This window comes from Aspergillus campestris (assembly GCF_002847485.1).
Source record: "Aspergillus campestris IBT 28561 chromosome Unknown P168scaffold_9, whole genome shotgun sequence".
In the NCBI taxonomy this organism is placed as follows: domain Eukaryota; kingdom Fungi; phylum Ascomycota; class Eurotiomycetes; order Eurotiales; family Aspergillaceae; genus Aspergillus; species Aspergillus campestris.
The window spans coordinates 1,007,634-1,023,925 of NW_020194344.1; the positions used below are offsets into that span (position 1 = coordinate 1,007,634).

Here is a 16,292-nt window from a genome sequence, read left to right on the forward strand (position 1 = left end):
GGGAACGTGGATGGGAGGAATACTAATCGTCGGAAAAGGGTATCCGAACAGTGTATATGCTAGATAACAGCCCTACCACACTGTTCGAGAAGCACAGGGGGTGATAGACCACTAGAAAGTATGTCCAATAGAGAGTACACAATAGATTCTGTATAGGATGAGAGTATATTGAGTTAACTGAACGCTTTCATCATCAACAGACAGAGAGCTAGAGCCTGAAAATGGAGTATAATGCGTATATGGAAACCATCTGCACGATGAACCAATCATAATCATGGTTCTTCATTGATTAGCTCACTCGCCTCTGCGTTCTCATAATGGAAGATCATATCAAATGAGCTACACGAAGAGTCAGGTGCTGTTCTGGGCGATATCTGAGCGCAGTGCTCGGTACAGGTGCACAGCTTCCCACTGAATGCGACGGTCAGGCCACTTCGGCTTTGCGAGGCTGTGGAACCGTTGAAAGATTGAGTTTCTGGATGATTCTATCTGCTACGTCGTTATCAAGATCATCACCGTTGATCCCATGTACACAGTGCAACTTATTGATATCAAAGACCTCGAAAGCCAAGCTTCCCCATTTACGGCGCAACACTCGGCAATGTGCCTGGGCATAAGCCCACAGGTAATCTAGCATGAACACTAGCTCTAGGTGGCAAGCCCTGGACCTTCTAATCTTGCAGGAAGGGCAGCCTATGTTGAATGCCGCTGTGGAACGTGGTGCCAGTGCCAGAGAGAAGCCGGCGCGGCACGCCATGTCTCAGCCCACATAGCACCAGGACAGTAATCAGCCCTATAGAACTATCAGATGACATACATATCAGTGAGTTCAGGGGCGAGCCACTCAAGTCCATTGCCACCGTTCAATCTCCGGACACATACGCAACTCAGTTTCATAATGACATCTGATGTTCAGGTACGGGTGCTATCAACGTATACTACGACTCAAATGGAAGGAAGCCGCGTGTTACGCAGCATTGAGAGAATACCACCTAGCTATCAACTATCACATGCATTCAAGCCGCAAATGAAAGAGCCCATCCATCCCTGTCGACCTCGGCGATCGAATTTGGTTTCAAGTCACCAGATAGGGAAATGCGGTTCCTGGTCGATATGCGAAAAGGGCCCTGCGGGAGGTTGGCTTTGAGCTAACATGGAACAAGGTGGCATCCTGAAGGATCCGGCCTATGGTCTGTGCCGCTAGTGCAACCCTGCGGGTCAGTCCAAACGTGTTTTCAATCAATGCGTGGAGGCCCGGTCTCTGAGAGAAGTTGCATCGAGAACGGAACTCTTAGTAGAGATTTCGGCAAAAGCGCCGACATTATCTATTGGTTGGCCCTGAGGCCCTCAAGGCCCCTCTCGAAGCAAGGGCCCCATATCAGGTACCTATCAAATCAAGATTATGGCGGGGAAAGGTATTTTCCAATCAGCATCGCGCGTCGGGGGTGATGTTCAGTTGATATGTCTGGGTCGCGTAAGGTGACTTCTCATTTGTTGTCCTGCGTTTGCCGCCATCCTTCGAGACGCGTAGATAAGATTATTCACAGATTCAACCAATCTAAGAACCTGTAAAAGATGAATCTAAGGTCGAGTATCGACAAAGATAAGAAATCCAAAGCAGAATCGGAGAACTCGATCAGCATTGACTGGGATATTCAACGATGCAACGTGCGATAGTGGCGACAAGTGAGAATTCAGTAATATCCCTGGATACTAAGGTTATGACCCTGCTGTCTTGGAGTTCCTAGGAGCCAGAATTGGAATTAATTGGGTTTTAATTGGTTTGGGATGAGGGATGACGAGGAAGGATTCGTGGTGGACAGCACACGCAGACGCTTCTTTTGCCGACACTTGCCGCCTTGAAACGAGATTCTTCACATTTTCCCCTCCCCCTCCCAACGCTTTTCCCCCTCAACGCGGTTTAGGATCCAGGATGAACGATGCGTAAGCCCCGAATCTCTTCAACCGATGCTACCATTGCACTTCTAGCAATGAGTCGAACGGCAGCCGGGGGTCTGGATCCACAATTGCACCGCAACATGGCTGCGCTAACAGGGTCACGGCAGCGCGCCAAGTCGACGGACTGGTTTGACAACCATCTCCATCTGGATAGTAGGGAGACTTCTCATCCTTCATCCTATTTTGACTCTGGTGTGTGGGAAGATGATAGAACGCTGAATCATGTTTCTAGATAGTTACACTACTCATCGGCAGTCTCCGAATGGGGCCCCTATGGGATAGACGGTACCTGTCAACGGCCCTGAGTCGACGGAATGGCAGACTGTGGACCTGCATTGGTCATGCTACGATGGTGAAGCGAACTAGACATGGATCTCACGGCGCTAAAACGTAACTTATTCGGTGATACCGCTGGTAGCCGTCCGTCCAGGGTTCACCAAGGTCGTATTGCAGCAACCGCTGTTTGAGGTAGACGAAAATGGTGAAAACTTTTCCTGCAAAGGTACAGTCGATCCGACCTTATAAGGGGATCCTCACATGTCGCGATGTGCAGGCTTCTCGGATAATCTGATATTCTTCGCGATCTGCGCGATCGGCCTGATACCGTGACCACTGGACTGATGATCCATCTGTTCCTGACAATTTGCATGGGTTTCGGAGGGTAACACTCAACGCAGTATCGTCCCAAACCCAATTAGAATGCCCGAGGACCTGAACAAATGGCGAGGAGGAGCGGATGAGATGATAGGGACCGCTCCAGTAAAGGATTGCCCGCTCAAAGGGGCAAAGTCTCTTTGCGGCCAATGCACCATCTTCCCTCGAGAGATCTGCCCGAGTACCGTCGATTTTCCACTGCTAGCAGCAGGAGGTACTTTCCAGTACCCCCTCCCTTACGCAGCTCGCCTCATGATAAGCCTGGACAAATCATCCCTAGTCACCGCCACCCGACAGCGGGTGTCAATCCAATCCCACCCACTCTCGCCCCTCATCGCTCGCGCAGCTCCCACCCGATCCGGTTTACGCTGGGACCACAACAAGGGTCCTCCTGCTAATCATGTCCATCACCCCCTCTCGCTAAGGAGTCGGACGACGGTATCACGGTCCCCTTCATATCTTTCTAGAAGGTTTGCAGGGTGAACCGGATTGGTCACAATGTGCCGATTAGGAAACATTCTACCCCAGGTTCGTTATTACCCGCTGCGCCAATGGGACTGCCTATCTCGTCAACACCTGTCCACCTAACACCATTCTTCGAATGCTCAGTCTGGTGTGAGCGTTAAAAGGCCCATCCTCCTCCCCACTCAAGGAGTTGGATGATTTGCACGGGATCTTCATCGCTTGACCGCTGCTTTCTCTACGCTCAGCTTGTTCAAGAGCAATTGCTCCTCTTTGCCCTTGGCTTGTCCACCTTATTCCCGAATGATTGCTCTGTTTTAAAACTCTATTTTTTCGCACAATGACCCGAACCACAGAAGATGTCAAATACGAACATCCCTTGTGGGACCGCAAAGGCTTCGATGGGGCCGACGACGGTAGACCCACGATCGACGGGGACACTGCACGCCCGAAGGGACGGATCCGACGATCGATGACCGCGTGTAACACCTGTCGCAAGCTGAAGACCAGATGCGACCTTGATCCCCGCGGCCACGCGTGTCGCCGCTGCCTTTCGCTCAGGTTAGCATGCTCATCACCTTGTTTTCTAGTCGCCTTCCAGCGATTGGAACCAAGCATGACTCGTAGGAATCGCTAACATCCGTTTTCTTAGAATCGATTGTCAGCTGCCCGAGACGGCCGATCGCTTCCAAGACACTTCGTCAATGTGGTCGGAAGCGACGACGGCAATCCCGTCCATCGAAGAGCGGCTGATCTCTTTAGAAAAGAACATGAAGGAGATGACCGGGTTACTGCAGCAGATGCTGAGCCAAGCACCCAACCTCTCCGGCATCCAGGCGCCCCAATTAGCACGTAGTGTTCACACGGATGACTCGTCCACCTCTATGGATGGTGTATCATCCCCGCATTTACCCAGACCGGTTCGTCTCATACAGGACCTTCAATCCGAGTTGATGAGAGACACCGGGGGCTTCCGTGGTGATGGCCTTTCTCTGATCGATCATGTCCCCCAGGGTGCCATTGATCCCAAGCTATCGCAGAGATTGATTCAACTGTACGCATGATCACTTTCCTTTTTTTTTTCTCCAAAGAATTGGTTACCTTCTCCTATCTTTGATGTTACTCTAGATTGTCCACTGGTACTGACACATGACTGCAGATTCGTCGAGCACTTTGGCCGCTGGATCTCGGTATACAACACCACAGATCTTCATGACCTTCAACGAGCCAATCCTTTACTTTACAGCGCCGCCTGCTTGCTAGGGTCGCGATATATACCTGGACTACCATCTGCCGTCAGACAGGCCATCGGTCTCCAGGTGCGACAGGCAGCGGCCAGTATCGTATGGGAACGCCCCCCGTTGACTTACGAGTCGCTGCAAGCATTGGTACTTCTCTGTCTATGGCCGGCGACCGTCCAGAAAGAGCCACCGATGGATAGCTGGGTCCTAAGCGGGATCTCCGTCCAGCATGCGACCATCTCCTTTGGCTTCCTTAACTACGCTCCCACCGAGCTGATGGTCAACGACGAGACAGCTGTCCAGTTGCGCCTCTGGAATGCAGTCTGTCTGACGCAACTACAGTACGTCCCCGTACCCGTGTTCGAAGAATTTTGCTAATTACCCATCTAGTCATTCTGTTGGCAACGCCCGTCCACTGCAAATCCAGCAACGTCATCTGGACCACTGTCCCCGCATCCTGGACCACCCGGCTGCGACATTAGAAGATGCTCGGGTAGTGGCGGAGATCCAACTACACCTGATCACCTCCAAGATCCAGTGCAATCCGCTCTTGATGCAGACCAGCGATGTGGAATTCGAGGAGCTCGAACGGTGGAAGATGAAATGGGCCCACCTGCTCGGTATGATCCCTCCACCTGCCATCTGGCCTACACGTACCACCACAGGGGACTAACACACTTCCAGCCGGCGATGCACAGTCTACCCTCGAGCTCAGCCTCTGGTTCTGCCAGATCCTGCTCCACCGCACGACCATGCGAGTGCAGCGACAGCGCCCCGAAGACCACCGCCTGCCGACCGAGATCCTTCACAACTCACGGTTCATCCTCAACAAATTCCTGCGGACACCGTTCTCGACCGCGCTGTCGGCCATCGACCACGTTTACTTCGTGGTGGGCTACGCCGCACTGAACCTGTGCGATTTCAACTTCCTCGACCCGCTCATCGACCAGACCCAAGCCTTCCTACTACAACTCGGGCCGGATGAGAACCACATCGCGTACCGGTTCGCATTCATGATCTCGGAGTTCAAGCGCCGCTGCACAGACTGCCACGATGCTGCGTCGTCGGTCTCCTCGTCGGGCATCGTTGACGGCTCGCAGTCGCCGTTCGAGCCCGTGTCAAGCATGTCGCAGGCGCCGCCCTTCGTGCCACAGCTCGTGTCAGACGGCGACGTCGCCGGCCTGATGATGGACGGCGGCGGGTACGCCGTCCTAGACCAGCTGGTGCCAGAGTTCCTAGGCGCCTCTTCATATCCCGGCCACAGCGCCGCTGGCGGCGGTGTGCTAGGGCCCTTAGCCTGTGTCGGGGCCGAGGTCCCCGTCCCAGTGGGCCCATATCGAGCGGCCAGCTTCTAGCGCCAAACACAATCTGGGATGGCTGGCGGTAGACTATTGCCTTTTACGGAAGATAAAGGATCAGGTGGTGTTCATTTGGGCTCGCATCTTGTTTCGTTTTCTGACCCGCATATACGAACGAAGTAAGCTGGTCTTCTTCGGTTGTGGCTGTCAAAAAAAGACTTAACCCCGCTCCTGAACTTACCCAAATCGAGATCTCACCCGACGCGGCAGGTAGTCGAAGTCTGTTTTATCCGACCGACTTGACTGACTTGCATTTTTGTCGATTATTCCCCCCACTTTTTGCACTCACTTCCTTATTGCTGCTATTCCCACGCTTGATGGACGGTTTCATGGTTTATTTACTCTGGTTGTTTATGTTTGTTTCCCCCCCACCTTTCTAATATAGTATAGACACATCTCTGCTTGATAGGAGGTTTCTCGAATACCCATACCCTTTACCCGTTATTTTTGTTGGAAAAAGATCCCTTTATTTAGTTTGTCTATACGAATTTGTTTCTCGGGCAGCAGCTTTCTTCCTTTCTTTGATCAAATTAGGATTAGTCTGTAAAGGGATTGTATGTAGGTTGGTTGGGGAAGAAGGAATCGTTATCATTGGATATGCTGCGTGCGGAGTATACTCGTGCGGAGTATAATCGCCACACAGGAACCTTGTCTCGGAAGGAATGGGGTAGATTATTTGGAATATTAAATAGAAATAAATCAAATAAAATCAAATAATGAGTTGAACGAAAGATATGAAGGAAAATGAAATAAAATCGAATGAGTAAATAACAAATAAATGAGAAAAAAGAAAAGCAACCAAAGCCAAAACAGAACCCAAGGACGAAAGTCTCGATTGTATGATTAATATTAATAACAAGGCATGCATGCATGAATGAATCAATCAATCAATCATTCGGAGCAAGAGGATATTTCTCGAGTCATGTGCTGAACCCCAATGGCATGATCTGCCATCGTCTAGGCAGATAGATGGGTAGGTAGGTAGGTGCGTAGGTAGGTAGATAGCATCTTTCAGATGAAGTGTAGTGGCATCTGTTATCACTCGAGGCTTTTGTTTTGTCTATCTGTGTACGTATTTACCAGGTAGTATCTTCGTCATTCAATTCATTCATTCTTATCTGGTATGGCTTGCGAGTGTCATGCAATATAAAGCATGTCAACTAGCATATGTTTTATCTATGTGTTTCACTTGGAATGGATGGTGGAGAGGAAGAGTAAGATTAGAGGGGAGAAAGGAGTAACAATCAAGAAATTGGGAAAATCAAATCACAAAAGCTAAGGAATTCTAGGAGATACCTAGGTATGTGCCTATGCGTGTCATTTATGAGGTAACGTTGCAAGTTGGTTATTGTTATTTTCGTTGTGGGATATGGAATTGATTGATTGGATCTATATTGGTAAGATGGTGTGGTAACCATATCTGACTTGTTGTGTATATAGGCCATCTTTGTCCACACAAGTACATGGAAAATGTGCAAATGAAATGATGAAAAACATGAAGAAAAACAGACCGAACCGGACCGACCATGTGCGCCATGACATATAACAGAAATGTAAGAAACAAATAAATATGAAATCCCGGTTCTACCGGGTGACCCTTCATATGTATGTCAATGATGTTATCGACAAGATATGGTAAATGAACAGGTAGATTGGAAGCCGCCAGCTGATGATGGTTGAGAGAAAAAGGAAGGAAGAAGAATAGACGCTGGCGGCTGGACAGATACTGGGAGGTGATGCGGGGGTGACGTATGGGAGGGCGGAAATGAGAGTCACCGGATGAGAAGGAAGCGTATCTGTCGGACTTTTGAAGGTGAAGCGGTAGATGAAGAAAAAATTAAACACCCGAGGTCGACTCGGTCATAACCAAGAATCAAATGTACAAATTTACCAGGTTTCCTAATTTTCGTTAGTAAAGTTCAATGGCCGGGGTAGGTAGGGAGGAGACATACAGCAATATACTGGCCCGCTTCGTTCTTATTCTTCCAGAACAGCTTGGCCTCTTCCTCGTTCAGATTCCCTTTGACCATGGCGACGTCGACGAGGGCAGCTTCGACGCCCTCGCCCATGCCCTTGCCGCTACCGCAGACGAAGACACGACCGTCCAGCGCGTTGATAACGAACCAGACGAGATCAGCCTGATGGCGCACTTCTTCCTGCACGTACTTGCTCTCGCCTTTGCGGCTCTGCACGACGGTGCGCACCTTGGCTTCATCGACGCCCCATTCGCCGCGGTAGAGCTCGTCCAGTAGGGAGTCACGTACCCCCTGCAGCACCCAGACCTTGTTGGCGCAGTTGGCCGACTTCAGACGGCGTTGCACGAAGCCGCGGAACGGGGCGACGCCGACGCCGGCACCGATGAGGAGCATGGGCCCGTCGGACGCGAAGCGCGTGGCTAGCGGGTTCGCCATCAGTCCGCGGAACATGGGGATGTGGATGTCGAGCGTCGACGGGTCGATGCCTTGCTTCTCGGCGTCGACGACCTGGCGCGCGACGCGCTCCATGAAACCTGATCCGACGCCTGTGCGTTGGCCCCCCTTCCAGTCGCTTGACTCGGCGACCGTCACGGCTACCTCGACTAGGCGACGCTTCTGCGTGCCCTTGGTGGCGTGCGAGAGTAGGGGGTCTTGCGAGAGGGAGTAGAATCGGGGCATGAGGGTGTGGAGGACGGAGAGCAGGTGGTCCAGGGGCGGCTGCGAGGACGGGAAGGCGTGCAGCAGCTGGGACACGGTGACGTAGGATGCGGTGCGCAGGTCGCAGAAGGCGCCCTGGCCCTGGGCGGAGGCGAGGAACATGAGGATCTGTCGCTCGTTGGGTTCGCTGGCGTATTCGCCCAGCAGGCGGAAGAGGTCCTTGGTGGGGGCATAGCTCTGGATGTCGGAGCACCAGTTGAGAAGCTCGCGCCGCGTGGTGATCAACTCACGGGGCTGGTCGTCGCCCCAGATGGTGGGCCATCTGCCTTTGGTGGTGCGCATGCTGACCTTCTTGTCGCGCAGAGACTTGGGAATGCCCAGTTGGTTGAAGATGTCCTCCACTTCCTCCTCCTTGTTCATGGGGCACACGCCAATGGCGCCGCCCACGACGAAGTCGACGTTGCCTCCCTCGGTGGGGTAGTCGGTGATGTCGATGTCAAAGTGGTACGTGCGCTTTTCCGCGCCCGACCCGGTGAGCTCGCGGGCGTGGTAAACGGGGGCACGGTAGACGTCGTAGGGGGGGTGCGGTTGGACAAACGGAGGGGGGTGATCCGCCGGTCCGAGCTGCATATCGACCGCGGATGCGGGAATCTTGGAGAACGTCACCGTCTTTTCAGGGAGAGGGACGACGTTGGTCAGGGGACTGTCCAAGGTCAGGAGGTCCACGTTCAGCTCGAGAGCCCGGTACGCCTTGTTGTTCGGGGGGGTGACGCCATTGGAGCCCACGACGGGACCGATAGTCTGGCTCAAGGGCTGGCTGCGACAGCAACCACCTCCGCAGCATAGCGGCTGGATCTTCTGGGTACCCGCGGAACCGACACCCTCCAGAACTCTCCGCATGTCATCGGAGTTCTGGGAGATCAGCACGGTCGACGCCCGGCGCTGATGCCCGGTAGTCTCTGTCGACGGAAGCTGCTTCAGGCCGAGGTCCTCATCTGATGGGGGCTCCGTGGCGGGGGTCTGTGGGCTCTGGGGGTCGCTGCTGGTGCTGCTGGTTGTGGTGTCCTGGGACGATACGGAGGTAGCCGTGAAGGTCCGGTCGGTGATTGACAGTGAGCGGACACCGCGAGGTTCCTCGGGAACCGGGTTATCCGGGTGGGAGGTCGAGGAGACGGGAATATTCGGCCGGTAATCGCCATGACCGGTCGAGGCGCTCGGGGACCGAGAGGCCTTGTTCGCCGGCCGAGCGGGTAAAGCGACCGCGTGCACTGGTAGGTATTCAATCAGCCATTGTCTGTTGGCCGTACCTCGATGTGTACGGAGGATAGCAAGGTCGTCTCCTCGGGTGGGAAGAGGGAGGATTTTGCGACTACTTACCCATTCTGTTCGGTTGGATTGGGGGATGAATTGGGAGTCGAGATGCAGACCGACCAAAGATGTGTCGACCAGGAGAACTTGGGAAGTTTAAAAGAAAGTTCTCACGGAAAGGCAGGCCGAGAGAACGGAGGAGTGGTGGTATGATGGGGAGTGTCTTAAGATATGGGGCGAGCGGGAAAAAAAGCAAAAAGGATGAGAGCCACCAAAGCTAATTCACATAAGGGAGAGGATCAAAAGGAGGAACAGACCCGGGCGATTGGAGACTGGGTCCGTCTAGAAGATTGGAGGGGAGAGAGTTCAACAAGAAAGTCAGGATTGGAGACAATGAGGAGAGTCGATCAAGATGGAGGAAAGAGAGGGGAAAGACGGAGGGAAAATGGTGTGTCTTTCTCGGCTGAGGCAAACCGGCACCGGAATGGCGGTTCCGTCCAGGCTAGGTCGGCAAGGAGGAGAGACTAGGGGTGGATCCTCACGGTAATCTGATCTGATAGAATGGACCTGACGGTACGGAGTAGATAGGAATCAATCGTTGTTTATCTAATTCGGTAGTTAAATGTAGTCATGTCAAATGACCCAGATCATGAGAAGAATCTAGCTTATTTAAATGCCGAAAGAATCCAGATCAATCCGATCAAAGGGAAATCCTGACTGTCACACCGTCAAACCTGGAAAAATCAGATATGATAAGCATGATGAAAGCACTGTCGCCACCTCCGGCCGATACAGGACCATACCATCACCCGTGCCTTCCCGAGTGGTCTTCCTTTCTCATTATCTTAGATAATCCTCACGCATCATTGGGAACCTCATTCGTCAGGGAAATACTCTTACCCCATACTTTATAAATACTCCTATTATCTATATACGACATCCCCATCAATTGTAATCGTGCAGTAGTTGCATTGAGTGGAAGGGATTACCCTAGCGGGGTAAGATTCGCGACCGGCGTAATGATCAATACTGGAATGTTAAATACCGTCACCGATCTAATCTGATCCGGGTGCACGCATCCCTTCCAGCCGGAGATTGTTATTCTCGACTGGACCTTTGCCCTGCAGGGTCATTGTTATCCCCTGTAGATGAATTGTCAATACAAAAGAGATCGATATCAATATATCATGTTCAATTTCTATAGCAAGGGGAAAGGCTGTTATCGGCGACTGGATGTTACGACGCAACCGAGGTCGTAGTCACGTGATGTCGGAGGTTGCAGGGTCCGGATCAGATAACTGACGGTGACCGGGTGGCACGACAGCCTCCCATCCAGACCGGTCGGTGCTGGGATACAAGGATACATGCTGTTTTATTTATTATTTATTTCCTTTCATTAATACACTACCCTATGTACAATCCCCATTCCTATCCCTATCTTAAATCATAACACTCATGAAAACATATGGTGATCGTCTTCCCGGGCTTTCCGGCCTCAGGCTCATGTGACGGAGATTGGTGGGCCCACCCAATCCCAACAAACGAAAGGGTCGCACACGGGATCATATCAATCAGATTATCCATCTGATTAGGGTCTCCCCAATGAACCTCGTCCTCACCGCTCCACTTTGCATACCAACACCCCTTGAATTACAATTATACGATCGTTCACCTACTTACCCTATGAGGGTATTAACAGGGGCCTCGCCAAATTCGTCCAAGTCAGCCCACGGGGAACCCTGCCTCCTCTATAGTTTACCCAGTAGGTCAGTATGGAGTAATCGGCATCATCAACAGCCAATCGTTCACCCACGAGGCAAAAGTGAGTCCGTCGGGGCTTGACCCTCCCACTTCCTCCAGATCAGGTATAGTATAGTACCAGGTATCTAAGCCCGAGCTCTCTCCTGCTCTCCAGTCTCCCCAAAGGGCCAAAAGCAAAAAAAAGGAGGGTAACTTCTTTCCGTCTCCATCCACGATGTTTATTTAGATTGATCGTCGTTGCATGCATGGGGTTCGTTCCACGCTGTTCTAGAGAAGTTCCTAGTTCCCTGCGCGATCGGAGTCTAGGTTCTGACGTTGGATTCTTGGGAGCTTCCAGTGTGTCGTGGTCGAAGTTAATTTGGGTGGGGAGGTTGAGAGGGTAAAGATTGCGAAGTGGGGTTTCTTTTCTTTTTTCTTTGCCTTCGTTTTCTTTCTTAATTGATTTTTGTGTGGTTTGTTACAATTTATATTTTCTCTCCTCTAATTGTGAGGGCCTTCCTATACTATCGTTCGACGGCTATTCAGTCGGTTGCTAGAGCAGGATAACCGGCCACGTTAACTAACAGCCATATATAGATTATATAAGTTGACAAGAACTTGGGCTACTTCATGAGAGATGTGTCAAAGAACAATTGATCAAGATGATGGTAATACATATAATATACCACACGGCACGCTATGACTAGACATCGACTTTGGCCTGATATGCGTACACTCAAACAAGATACTGTAGTTCAAACATTGAAACTTGCCTGTCTGCCTTGCTACCTACCTCGTATCCACTCCTTCAAGGCTCTCGCTCCACTTTAGCCTAGTCTTTCTCGTCTAGCGTTGGGGTTCTGTTAGCTCAGTGATGGCTTCCCGCACAGCCTGGCCAAGCCTAAGCTGTTGCAACCGCCGTCTCGCTCTCAGAGTATACACTCTCAGCCAGGATAATTTTGTTCGGTAAACTCACCTATCTAGTCTATCTAGTCTATCTACTGAGTTTAGAGATTATAGGAGAGCGCCAATGGAAATGGTAAATATTGATGTTTATGGTAATTTTTGTGGAGCTATTCCTAAGACTATGGAAGTTGCAAGATATGAAAATTCAAATAACCCTTGCGAGAGAAAAGCTCTACAAGTTGGCCAATGTACTGGCTGATTGCATTCTTTATACTCACGTGAACGAGACAAGTTATGGGTTGTCCAGCACCTGTAAGTACTGGCCGAAATTTGCATGAGCCCATTGTCGCGCGTCCGACAAACATTTCTATGAGGAATATGGGGAGAAAGGAGAGCACAGCAAACAGTGTGAGTGGTGTTCGCTCTCCAATAGTGATATATTCATTGTAATCTGGAATAAACATGGTTGAGTCAGGATAACAAGGGATGGGGGCGTGAGGTTGCATCACAGTGATCTATATAATCGTTAGTTCACTGATTTCAATCCTCCTAAAGTTTGAATACCACATGATATAAGCACGGTTAGATTACGGTAGTACTCAGTATAAGGGTACAGGCTTGGAAAACATACCACGAATGATACGGATAGCTGGGGTCAGCACATAAGTACAACCCAACTGATCAATAAGAAAGTTTCAGTGTTCAAAGCCAAACTGTAAAGGGCGTTGGGGTGCAGAACTGTCGATGAATTAGCAAAAGATATCAATGATATTGATGATTCCTAGGGCTATGAAAAAATGCGAATAGTTGCAAGATTAAAAGCAACACGAAGAGCCAAAACGACAATTTATGTGGGAAGCACCGCATGTCAGCTGACATATTAGCCGATTAAACGTCTCTCAATCTCAGATGAGGGAGCCAAATATGGAGATGACGGTGTGCCAGCACATGGAAGCTGGGGTCTGCATCTGGTCGATCAAAATAGCCACAAATCAGGGTCTGAACGATTAGCTTACGTATCTGCGGCTGACCGTCACAAAGGCACCTGATTTACAAGGTGTTTAAGTATGTTTCATAGTAGAGGAGGCAGGATGTGTTGGTGGGAGAGGACCCTGCGGTGACCGGATTATGTCTCACAGAGGGAAGTGTGGCTGATTCCAGGGACGTGTAGTGCCAGAAGCGCTGGATGCGGAGCATAGTGGGAATTGTTCCTGTACGATGACGTCCCGTTTGGTCGACTGAGCCACAGCGAGGCTGACAGGAGGGTCAGCTCGGTAGACAGAGGCTGTATTCCTTCGAGGCTCCCGACTTCCTGGGGATTATCCATCTAGTAGATCACTCAATTGGTCAGCACTTAATACGATATGGCCAATGAAAGGGCCCGGTGTCGATTTGGGTTGGCATCCCTGTTCGAGGTTAAAATATACCGGGCCAATCAGCCTGTGCTGTCTTCCTAGCTGATGGATCGACTGCATCCAACGGTCGAGTCCTCTACCAAGCTAGGGCATTTCGGGGAAGCGCTAGTAGTTCCCATGTACATAGCTCTTACTCTTTTGGTGTACTTCGTAATTGAGGCTGACTTTGGGCACTTGAAGAGTGAGTGTTCAATGACGTTCCTGGTCTCTCAACTGAACATGAAGTAAGTAACAACTTGACTAACGGTCATAACAGCCTAGACTTAGCGACGATTCTAGAAACCCTAGATGGCAACATTGGCCGATCTGTCCTGTTTGCATCTATCTATCTTCAGCTGAACTGATGCCTGTAGCATTGTGTCTCAGGCTTCTTATTTGTCACCACGTACAATATCTCAGGCATCAACGGCCAATGATGACAGTGCCAGAAGTAAATAGTCATTTACATCCATTCAGCCTAGTGATGTTGTGATGACTCGAATATTTATATATACCTCGTCCTCTCTATCCAGAATACTCATTCAACAACAGCAATTCTCTGTTGAGGACGACGGATTTGTCTTAACTGGTCTAGACAGACATCCACAGGTATAATGCAGCATCGAAGAGCCGGAAGGCCCAAATCTCGTAACGGGTGCAGCACCTGCAAGTACGTTCTTCAACCCAATTCTCCTGACAACCATCAACTAACATCGGTAGAGCTCGCCACGTCAGGTGCGACGAAGACAGACCAGCCTGCGGACAATGCGTCAGTACCGGCCGCAAATGTGACGGATACAACCCCGGCCTCACCCAAAAACAGCTGCACGAGAATGTCCTGGAGGCCTACCAACACCGTGTTCCTCCCAACCCCGACAACCGGATCGCCGTCTACCAAGGCACCCCCGAAGAGAGGGAGTACGTACACACCTTCTGCACACTGACCTCGCCCGTCTTTTCGGGGTTTTTCGTCTCAGAGCTGTGGGGCCATCTTCTCCCACAGCTCAGTCACACTGAGCCCGCTGTCCGCCATGCCATCACGGCTGTCGCTGCCGCCCATCGGCGGTATATTGGCATTGCAGGATCCCAGGGCAGCGAAGAGGAATTCATTCTGCAGCAGTACAACAGGGCTATTCGCGTTCTGGTCGATGGCCACCTGTCTACGGCACAGAGAACGCACACCAGCCAGCCAAACCTCACCCTGGTGAACTGCTGTCTGTTCGCATGCCTGGAGATGCTCCACTCCAACCACCAACAAGCCCTCGACCACGTCGACGCTGGACTACAGCTCATGTGGCAGGACCAGAGTGCCCATAGGGGCCCAGGCAATCTCCCCGTCCTTGACCTCGAGCTATGGGATCACTTTTCCCGGTTACACATGGATCTCGCGATGTTCGGACACAGAACATGGCCATCGGTGGTGGGGAGCGAAGAAGTGCATATCCCGCGCTCCTTCAGCGATATCACCCAGTCGCGGCGAATTCTGACCAAGCTGATGAACAAGACGATGATCGCTTCGCCGAACACGAACCTACAGCCCCTGCTACTTCATCCAAACATGCGAGAGCACGATCAAGGGTTTCTTCAGTCTCAGCATGAGCTGATGACTCACCAGTCACTGTACGCGGCGTGGTCAGACACGTTCAACCGGTTCTTGCAAACAAGACAGGGCAAAGCCGCTGACCAACGCTCTGTGCTTGCACTGCGCATCGACCACCACTTCGCCATCCTGTGGACTCTTTCCACCACTGCAATGGACGAGATGGAGTACGACAGGTATGGTTCATATTTTGAGAATATTGTCCGCATGGCCAAGAATTTATTGCATCTTGAACGGTCGGCTCAAAATAGCGTCTCTGAAATGAGACCCTTTTGTCCTGAGCCGGGTGTTTTGCGCGCCTTGCAATTGACCGCCACTAAATGCCGGGACCCGTTGCTGCGACGGGAAGCACTCCGTATCATGTCGGATAATCCCCGGAAAGAGAGTGTGTGGGATTGGAGGCGGTCGGTCCGGCTCGGTAAATTCTTTATTCGGGTTGAGGAAGCTGAGCTACGAGATCTACCGGTGAAGCACCGAGTGCCGGGGGAGCGGAACAGAATTGTACATTACCAGGTCTGGGACAATTGGGGAGCCAGCGAGACTCGGGTTCAGCTGTGGCTCTGGTCGGACTGGTCCAGGCGTGAGTTGTCTTGTTCGGTGGAAACGGTAGATTGGTTGTCATGAAGTGGACAGTGGACCATGGCACAGTCCAGGAGATATGGTCTGGCACTTTCAAGTTGAAACCTACCATGCCCACGAGGTGTGACTAAGAGATGAGTGGACTTGAGGAGGATCAGGTGAGTTTTGACAGGGCATTTCACTCTGTACCACTATTTTTAGAGCCAAGAACATTTCTATACACCAGGCATTGGTATAGCAAGTACTGTTGTACATCAGATTAGCTTTCAATAGACTGGACAATGACACAACTGGACAATGACACAAAGCTCGAAAAGACCAGAATATTACTGGTTAAACGATAACAAGCTTCTGATTGTGCATCAAATACTGACCTAAATTTGCAGAGTGGCTAAGATATGTGTACATTAAAGTTCAGGAGGCTATATCTTATCCACCTCAAATGCGCCATCCTGTCA

At 51.0% G+C, this 16,292-nt stretch overlaps 5 protein-coding genes across 5 annotated transcripts; 2 read left to right on the top strand and 3 right to left on the bottom strand.

Annotated features, from left to right (window-relative positions):
* Nucleotides 1–3,415: 3,415 nt before the first annotated feature.
* On the top strand, nt 3,416–6,168 carry P168DRAFT_328713 (C6 zinc finger domain protein; the record flags this gene model as incomplete). The annotated part of the gene is made up of 5 exons (XM_024841380.1): nt 3,416–3,636; nt 3,728–4,129; nt 4,235–4,657; nt 4,707–4,936; nt 5,001–6,168. The coding sequence occupies 5 exons, from the start codon at nt 3,416–3,418 to the stop codon at nt 5,669–5,671; spliced, it is 1,947 nt and encodes a 648-aa protein (XP_024691295.1). The 3' UTR covers nt 5,672–6,168.
* P168DRAFT_190168 (uncharacterized protein) lies at nt 6,155–6,743 on the bottom strand. Its single transcript, XM_024833009.1, has one exon. The coding sequence runs from the start codon at nt 6,544–6,546 to the stop codon at nt 6,211–6,213; it is 336 nt and encodes a 111-aa protein (XP_024691296.1). The 5' UTR covers nt 6,547–6,743; the 3' UTR covers nt 6,155–6,210.
* A 227-nt stretch (nt 6,744–6,970) lies between these two features.
* P168DRAFT_190201 (uncharacterized protein) lies at nt 6,971–7,419 on the bottom strand. The gene has a single exon (XM_024833010.1). The coding sequence runs from the start codon at nt 7,275–7,277 to the stop codon at nt 7,026–7,028; it is 252 nt and encodes an 83-aa protein (XP_024691297.1). The 5' UTR covers nt 7,278–7,419; the 3' UTR covers nt 6,971–7,025.
* A 142-nt stretch (nt 7,420–7,561) lies between these two features.
* Nucleotides 7,562–9,688, bottom strand: P168DRAFT_283459 (FAD binding domain protein; the record flags this gene model as incomplete). The annotated part of the gene is made up of 3 exons (XM_024836053.1): nt 7,562–7,573; nt 7,627–9,575; nt 9,685–9,688. 3 exons carry the CDS (start codon nt 9,686–9,688, stop codon nt 7,562–7,564), a joined length of 1,965 nt encoding a protein of 654 aa, XP_024691298.1.
* Nucleotides 9,689–14,269: 4,581 nt separating this feature from the next.
* P168DRAFT_283461 (Zn(II)2Cys6 transcription factor domain-containing protein) lies at nt 14,270–15,965 on the top strand (the record flags this gene model as incomplete). Its single annotated transcript, XM_024836054.1, has 3 exons — nt 14,270–14,325; nt 14,376–15,835; nt 15,904–15,965. 3 exons carry the CDS (start codon nt 14,270–14,272, stop codon nt 15,963–15,965), a joined length of 1,578 nt encoding a protein of 525 aa, XP_024691299.1.
* Between the last annotated feature and the right edge of the window lie 327 nt (nt 15,966–16,292).